Source organism: Anneissia japonica, unplaced genomic scaffold (genome assembly GCF_011630105.1).
Source record: "Anneissia japonica isolate Jap-2015-1 unplaced genomic scaffold, ASM1163010v1 scaffold287835_len3118868_cov185, whole genome shotgun sequence".
In the NCBI taxonomy this organism is placed as follows: Eukaryota; Metazoa; Echinodermata; class Crinoidea; order Comatulida; family Comatulidae; genus Anneissia; species Anneissia japonica.
Window position 1 is genome coordinate 2,119,622 of NW_022737223.1, and position 9,627 is coordinate 2,129,248.

The 9,627-nt window shown below is 34.7% G+C and overlaps 1 protein-coding gene across 1 annotated transcript in view; it reads right to left on the reverse strand.

Moving 5' to 3' along the window:
- The window catches only part of LOC117117233 (abnormal cell migration protein 13-like), a 17,274-nt gene extending 10,856 nt beyond the window's left edge, over nucleotides 1–6,418 (reverse strand). The window contains exon 1 of the mRNA XM_033261481.1: nucleotides 5,984–6,418. Within this exon, the coding sequence (XP_033117372.1) occupies nucleotides 5,984–6,074 (91 nt within the window). The 5' untranslated portion in view covers nucleotides 6,075–6,418. The remainder of the gene's footprint in view (nucleotides 1–5,983) is intronic.
- Between the last annotated feature and the right edge of the window lie 3,209 nt (nucleotides 6,419–9,627).

Here is a 9,627-nt window from a genome sequence, read left to right on the forward strand (position 1 = left end):
GGGGGGGGGGGGGAGGGGTGGGCCGATTTTTGGCAAAAAATATATGCCTATGGAGATTTTTGTATGATCGAAAAGAAATGCAAGGAAAGAAAGAGGGAAGAAGGAGGAGAGGGAGGGGAAAGAGTGTGTTCCTCCAGTTCCCGACCGAGTTAGATTTTCTCGCAATTCACATTGGCGGATCTGGGGGATCTGGGGCCCTGACCCCTCCCTTCCCTTAGGTAAAAAAAAAAAAAAACAGAAAAAAAAAAAAGAATTCTAGACTCACCTTTGCAGGACCCGTGAGCTGAAATTTTTTGTTACAATAAGAAAATGAGAAGTCGGGAAAGCTCATTTCCCGCCATCAGGAATCAACATTTTCGGGGGAGGACCCCCGACCCCCTTTTATTTTTGGGGTTCATCGATTCATGGAAAAAGGGAATACGTATGCAACGCATGTATACCGGTACACACATAGACCTATTTACTGTAATAATGAGAAAAAATTACCTGACCGTTTTCAACGGGGAAAACCTTGAATTTTGAAGAACTTAAAGGTCATTAAAAGACACTTGACTTGACCACGCCCACATTACCCTCGTCTTGTAAAGTGGGTGTATGAGAATCTAGATTTCATCATTATATTCATATCATTACCATCCTCATCTTCCTCACCAACAGCATCATCATCATCATTATCATTATTATCTTCCTCATCATTATCATCATCATCATAATCAAATCATCATCATTATTATATATAGGCCTCCGCCTATTATCAAACAAATACAGTCAAAGTTATAATATTTACACAGAACTGTACATGGCCCTGGTAGATGGTCTGAATTGTGTCAGAGAAAATATTTTCTCTATGGTTGTATTGCTATGTTGTTATAGGCCTACACTAACAAGTACTTGGTTTGTCTCCTCCCGAATCTTCCACGAGGAAAATTAACTGGGGAGGTCTCAGGGAGGTGGTTTAGGCCTAGTTGGTTTCAATTCACTAGGTTATACCATATGGAATTACTAAGCACAAACATAATATCTCTAAATACTGGAACTGTATATTTTATTGGAGAATGGCTCATGGAAAATGGTATTTCTATATTTTGTAAAGTAGGTGGGTGAATAAGGTCAAGTCTAGATAGGCACAATACATTTCCTGGAACACCTACTCACCAAAAACATTAATTTGATATAAACAGTCGCGCACATTGTTTACAAAGGTCATTTGATAAGAGCAATACATACAATCACTGATCCGTGCATTAAATAGTGATCTAGAGTGATCAAAGCTTTCGTTTTTCCACAACCAATTTCTAAATTAAATAAACGTGCTCATATCAAATACGCCATAAGTAATCTAAAACCTTTCCCCATGGAAAGTAGGCAGAGGCAGACAGACAAAGAAAAGTTTTGCATACTGTAGGCCTAGAAAATCGGTGTATCTGAAACAGAAATGCAAAAATATTGTGCGTATACGTCTGTACCATTATCTATAAGAATAATATGTTTCAAAGGAAAAGAAATTTAGCATTTTCGTTTCGGAAAATTGGAAACAGGCAAACAGAACAGGAAAGATTACCCTTTTCATCTCCGATTTTGATAACATTATTGCTTGATTAACGATTTTATCAGTCCATAAAACGCCTGGATTTATGCCTAGATTTCTTTCCGTCAACCATAAAAGGAAAGAACACTTAAGTTAAGGAAGTCATCCAATCCAAAACATCGTAATCGTTAAGATGGTAATAAAAGACCCCATTTACTCTAAAACAGTTACAAGTACCAAAAAGTCAATTGCATAATTATTTGCGGTTTATTGGGCATTTTGTCTAATTTATTTCCTCGTGAAGAGAAATCAGATTTAAGACAAGATCAGAGAAGCTGCTTCGATATCTGCAATAATTTTATACGATACGGTTAATTTGAAATATGAGTTGGAAGAGGACGAATCTGTAGAGGATGTTCATAATGTATTTAATCTGTCAATATGGTGTGCAGGGAATGGGGTTAAGAAGGGCAGAGTTGTAATAACATTTCCACCGCTGCACCTGCTGATTGATATAACTTTATCATAACATGCAAAGGCAATATCAGCCACGCTCCAGGATATCCGGAAAATGCCGAAGCTTGTCAACACACCCCGAGTGGCACCAAAAGTGTCGTCGGCTTGATTTATTTCTGAATGCGTCATTATTTCATTCACACTGAAAACTATACCAGCGGCGAAATAATATTTTGGGATGAAAACCAACACTGCAAATGCTACATTTATATTTCATTCAAGCGAGTTTATAAATAACGTTTCAGGCAACGCATTTGGAAAATAATTATATCGATGAAGTTTTATACTGACAACCTTGAATGGTTCGATTTCAGTTAATGGAAGCAAAATCTCAGAGTGTTACAGCATGGTTACAGGGATGGCCTAGTTAAGACTGGTTTCCATACAATCGCTACACTGTCTCTACAGTGTTTTCAGTGCAATCGTTGTACAGTACTGTGTAGCAGTCCCCGACGCCATCGTGAAGGCTCCCCGATTATCATTCGACCGACCAATCAACATCACCGAAAGCTGCCGACGATAGCATGTAGAGATTGTATGGAAAACCAGCTTGATTACTGTAGTTGTACAATATATAAGCTGCTACTGTAGTTGTACACAATATATAAACTGCTAATCAATAATTAATAATTCTTAACGAATCCAGTGTTTCATATACTACTGTACAGTATGAGACAGAATTTGAATTTATGTACCACAATGAGTTTATATATTTAGCTGAATTCATTAAATTCTAGAAACTCGACCGATTGATATTACGTTATTACTTATAGGCTAAATTGTAAATTTAGTAATACAGTACAATATGGTGTATTTCTTAATTGTATAGTGTCGTAGCTCGGTGGCATAAAGCAACATAATAAACTTGAATTGAAATGATCTTGATGTCCGAATGCTGCAGCGCGACGAGCAAAGGCAAGCAATTAAGAAGAGAAAATGGTGAAACTATTAAGAATACATTTTTGGTGTCTAAACAAACCCATAGCCAAAGAATGAGTAATACAGGCTGACTTTACTCGAGGCAGCAAGGAGCCATCAAATTGACCGATTGATGATTGAATGGCTCGTGGTGGTGTGAAATTGACCCTGATGTAACTAGCCAAACATGATGACCAAAATGTGTGTTTTGAACAGCACGTTGATGACGTCATACAAAACATCCGAGTAAACTCGTTCGCCTATCTGTGATTCATTGACATCATGAAAAATGATGGTATTTATGTGTCAACAGGCCTACTCAGGACGTCATTTCTATCGCGTAACCACCCGTAGTGGACGTCGTACCTTAAACCACTAAACTGTGTTTAAAGGGTTAATCACATTCATGTATGCTATACTTATATCATATCGTCAAACATGCATTCAATTCATGTATATCTTTACTTTAAATGCAAACGGGAGTCACAATATTGTTTTTAACCAATTATAGCGATCGGATGGAATATAACGTTGTGTTATAAATATGCAGTAGGGCTCATAGAGGGACAAAATATAATTTATAAAAATCCACGTGCCATGAAGAGATAAAGTAATCGTGGCGTGAAACTATATGAAAACAACTTTAAAATGGCCGAAGGACTGGTTGATTAAATTTCTGTTCCACCATGTCTGACCTTGATCATACTCAGCAGCTTGTTATCTCAAACAGTGATGAAATATGAGAATTAACAACAAAGGCAGCCGTGTGTGTATGGTATTGCAGTTCAGCGTAGCATATGGATTTAACGTGGCGTACAGAGCTTGTTTTTCTCCATTCTCTTCACTATCAAACGGCATCGTGGATCAACAGTAGACCACGTACATGACCATCCACGGGGGATAAGCCAAGCCACGGTGTTTCAACATGGCCCAACAAACGGAGTAATTGTTAATCATTCTTACATTCTTAAAACGCTAAATATCTAATTTGAATTCTTTATTTCCCAAACGTTGACAATAAACTGAATTACAGTCGATTTATTGATCCACTGTAGAGAACTATCATGAAAATATACGCTAAGAAACCTAGATTAAAAGCAAGGACGACTTTTAGCTATAAATGAGTTTATTAAATGATCTGTCATTTGTAGTACAATATACACAGGTACTCCGAGACGGGCATTTATAGTACGCAATTGTGATGAACAATAACCTCTACATATAAGGTCACCATTAGCATAATGTTCATCCAAATCCGAAGGGAGAATTAGTATTCAGTAGTTGAGTTGATTCACACAGTGACAATCAAAATGACATTGCATTGTCAACTATACAGAATGAGGTTTAATTCCGGTTGATCGTCAGGCATTGGCGCGCGATCGGTCGAGCAAGCGGAAATCTCTGTGAATGCAACTTTTATGTCGCCTATATTTCTTTATGGTTAATACGATATAATACAGAGTATAACTTATTACTAATTGGTATAACAAAGACTGCTATTGTATCGTGATTTATAGCCTCAATTAATTAACGAAAGTCGTAACATTCTTTTGATATCTAGTTGGCATGGGTGACTCACTTACAAGTTCGATAATGATATATTTACCAGACAACTCATGTTTTCAGTACAAGTTTTAAGCTTAAGATGAAAATAGGGTTCAATAATAAGTTATACTTTGGCATAGAATAATGAAAATAGTTATGAACGGTTTTGACAGAACAAAGGATAAATAAAACGATTACTGTACGGTACTCGATGTATCCATGGAGCATACAGTAGACCTATTTAATAAGATGGAGTACGTCGATACATCCATAGCATTGGATGTATCATACTTAGTACAGTAAGTTTATTAAAACGAACGAATGAAAATCAAAATATCAAATCACAATGGTTTGTAGGCCTATCCCCATTTCTGAGTTTTCTTCATACTACAGTATCATAATCCTATGATTTTTCCCAATAAGCTGTTAGTAAATGCTTGAACGAAACAATAGAGGCAAGATGGGTGACCATAAACCAAGGCGAATAAACAAGGACCCATAAGCATTATCCAATTGTTTATTTACGTTGCTACTGTTCACTAACAATGCATAAAGCACTGCGAAAGCAGGTGAATAAATCATTGAAGTTTGTGTCCATTTCGTCTTTTTGCATTAACATTCACTTGTTACTACAGACGTATATGATCATGATTATATGAACACATTCATTATATGTCAACTTGATATTTCATTCGTTTACCATGCTGTTCAACTTTATAGCCTATATATATATATATATATACATATATATATATATATATATAATAGATATATGTATATATATATTCATATGTATAGGCCTACATACATAATAGTAAGTCTATCTGTCTAAATGTATGCATGTTTCATAACTGTCAAAATAACTCAATTCAATATGTTAAAATTTGGAGCATACATACTACACGACGAAAAAAATAATTAATTTTATACACAAAAATGTAAAAGTTAATATTAGAGCATGATTTCATGAACCGAGTTACAAATTCAATTATACGATTTAATGTCAATAATAATGTCTGTTTGCATTTCCATTGTAGTCATTTATAGGCTTGTGGGCTATTATTATTTTCTCAATGATCAAATACAACATTCTCTTGAATATTGAATTTATGTTCATAATGATTGTACTGCAGGATGGTGGTAGTTTAAGTATAAAATGCAATTTTATTAGTAATGTATATCATTTTGTGTGACCACCGTGTGCGAGTCAGTTGATGATTATCCCCGTCCGGAAAAAAAATCATAATGACGAGAAATTGAGCAGAATTGACATTTGAATATAATATTTTGTCTATGTCAGTGTTTCATTCATTATTCGACGTATAATCGTACATAAGATATATAATAGTACAGGTATACTGTATACGACTGTGTATATTTAGTTAATATTTGTGCATAATATGTCAGCTTTGAACATTCAAATATAAGTATTCCTATTATTATAGAAATGTGAACGTATTAATATGGAAAACTTACCTTTATCTGCGTCTGTCGTGCTTTCGACCAAGGCTAGCGCGGATATTATTATTATAAGTAATTCAGTCAATATCTTCTTGGGAACAGGCATGATGTGTTCGCTAAAGTATCTATCCGTATGCCAACATGTAGGTAAAATATCCTTAAATTGCGGGCTCTTTGCAACGTTCTTAAGAAATGAACAAGGACGACTTCAGGTATGACATGCAGGAGAAATATTCGTTCCTTTACACGGAGCCAAACCAATATTATTCCCGTTGTTTTGTGCGGTCAGTAATATTCCTTCCAATGACTCGCCTGCGGACTAAATAGAGCACAGCAGGCCGAATGAACGGATACTCTGCGCAGTGTATTGTGAGCCCGTCCACTTACAAATCTCAAAACAAGGTACTGTAGTTCGTGCCTTAGCCTTAGCGTTACTCACCCATGCCAATCAACAATCCACCACTGTGGCAAGGACTTAAGCAGAAAGATAAACAAATCGATAAAGACTAAAGTACCTTTACAGTTAAAATCTGAACGCATTTTAAACGAGAACAATAAAATCAAGTCTATCACTGTAAATGTAAATAATTCTGTAAAAAAAAAAAAGACGATTTTCAAAAGGTATTTCTTTAGTTAGTTGTGTATTGCTAATTATATGGGGTTTTGAATTTACGAATAAAGTCTAAAGAATTTATTAGGGATTGAAATCTTACCGAAAATATATTTATTTTATATTTATTTATTTTGAGAACATACGTTTTTGGAACGGCGGCACACACAAGAATGGTGCGTTCAGCTTAAATTACAAAAATATAAAAATTAACTAAAGAAGGAGCACACTTTAACACAATCATTGATAAAATATGCAAATAAACACGGAAAATACTGTACAATTTATTTAATAGTTACGAAGGACAATGCAGACAATAGCGGGATGTATTCCCCTACTATAAAATGGTACATTCCATATATCAAGGTCATTGCCGAAGGCGGTACTATTTCATTGAATGCAAAAAGTCCCAAAAGTATCGTAGATTTAAATTTAAAGTTAAAAATAAAACTCACTCATGTTCCTTTCAAAATGATATATAGTAGAACCAGTGGTAGAACATTCACGGAGAAAAAGGTGTTCACAAAAAAAAAAAAAAAAAAAAATTAATTAATAGGCCTACTGGCTTTTCTATCAACAGAAGGCAGACAGATACAGTAATGTACAAAACACGGTGTACACAAGGTGTACGGTAAAAATGGCCGCCACAAAAACACATAATTTATGTTAATTTATTGATCCAATTTTTGCTATTTTGCAGCATTTAATAGATGGAAGATTTTTGTTAAAAAAGTCAGTTTAATAAATTTTATAATTTGAGGCCATTTTTACCTACCTGTCATTTAGGGCCATTTTTCCTGGGGCTGTTTTTCCTGGGGCCATTTTTTTCCGGGGCCTATTTATTTCGTCTTTAGACCCAATACTTGGATTGTTTCTTAATTACTTCATGTTCGTATTCACCCATACCCAACGCCGTAGCCAGCTATTGGGACAGTTGAGACAGTCCCACATAATTTTTTTTCCAATGGGTCCATAAAGAATGGGTCCACATTTTTAAAAATGAGTCGAAATTATGCAGTTTTATGAATAAATGAGGCCACTTTTTGAAAATGGGTCCATATTTCTCATATTTAGCCTATAAAATGGGTAAACCCTTTAAGAAAATGAGTCCAGATTTTTCATATTTTTGCGTAAAATGGGTCCACATTATCTGAATTTACTGTTTGAAAATCCTACGGCATTGCCCATACCTAGTCACTAATGAATCCAACTGAAAGACAGAACTCAGCATCTGGGATTCATTGATCTGGTGAATCATTAGATGCCTGTGCCAAGTAGTTGTTTGGCTTAATGTGATCCCATGGGAAAATATTCAATAGCCCCAGCTTATTTATAAGAATGATACATTCAAATTTGATTACAAACATACAATGGCCTAACATTCTTTCTGACGTGACACCGTGTTTATGGACTCTGCAAAGTAGAACAGGAGAAAATAAAGCTAGAGCTGTCTCTTATACACATCTTTCATATGTATAGGCCTACATACATAATAGTAAGTCTATCTGTCTAAATGTATGCATGTTTCATAACTGTCAAAATAACTCAATTCAATATGTTAAAATTTGGAGCATACATACTACACGACGAAAAAAATAATAAGTTCGCAAATAATAAACTACGTATCAAAAATACAATATTCGAACGAGTACAGTGACGTTTACAAAATGTCGTGTGCTAATCTAGCGCAAAGAACTTTAAATTTCGTAAGTTTAAACGTCATTTTCTCGAATTTGCAGAAGTTCTGACGGTCGAACTTTTTTTTTGTGCTTTTAAATATTATTATAATAATTATCATAATGAGTGAAAGTATTAGGAAAATTTCGGAACGGGACTGAACGTTAGGATTTTCACCCCATGGCCTAATGGGCGCTAATTCGCAAAATGACCTCGATTTTTTTTGGGGGGGGGGACTTGGGGTGAATAATTTTTGGAGCGGCATGCGCCCCCCCCCCCCCCCCACCCCCTAGATACGCCACTGAATTTGTCGCGAATCGTCAGTCATGAATACCCGATGGACAATGGGTTAGGAAAGAGACTTCGGGGTGAAGTCTCAAACTTCGTGTTTATAGGCAAAAAATGATTCATTTTGATTGAATGTAGTATTCCTGTACTGCAATATAGAAAAACATGTGAAAATATGAATTCATACATTCATTTTCATTTCGAGTGCTAAAACAAAACTAACCATCTACATTTAATGAAATTAAAACATCATTCAAATAGATTAAATAAGATGCTAACCATGCCTTCATCATTTATGAAGTGTTTTAAACCGTATAAGTCAGCCTCATAAAGACCTCAATAAATGAGTCATTTTAGTTTCTATTCGAATCGACGTGAACAGAATATTGGATGACAGTATGTTTTTTTTTTTGTTTCCTTATTACTGATTGCAATGGTATAAATATTCATCATTAATTCCATTACACTAACAGTATTATCTGTGCCAGTAACAGAAAAACAAATAACGGAGATTCTCATTAAATTAAGTAATATATAAAATACCTTTCAGATTATTATTTTGCATAAAAAGGCACTTAAAATGGCAGGTTGATGAATTTTGATGTTGACAAATAATTTATAACCTTTTAAAAAATATACAAAATAATTTCCTGAACCCAAGATTCCACCACTTACGGTTAAGTATCTCTTATGTATTTACATCAGTATTGTAAATGTATATTTTATACATCGGTATATATTTTGATTATTTTCCAATAGTTTAAGTTTCATGTCTAAAATTAAGGTCCCTTGTTATTAACTACAAGTTAGTTAGGTTACATTATGAAACGTTAGGTAAGAATATTTCTTCTCTCTTTGTCATACGTTAAGTTCTCTCATATTATTCGATTCTAATTACTGTATTTGATTAGTTAAGCTTTTTGTTTTGTATTTTAGGATGAACCACTCGGAAACTAGCGAGTGCCATTGATTCAATGATTCCTGATAAATATTTAAATATTGAAACACTTTTAAGTTTGTGATAACTTAAAATTCTACTATAGCGCCATCAAACGTCAATGTACGGAAACTTTAGTTATATCTA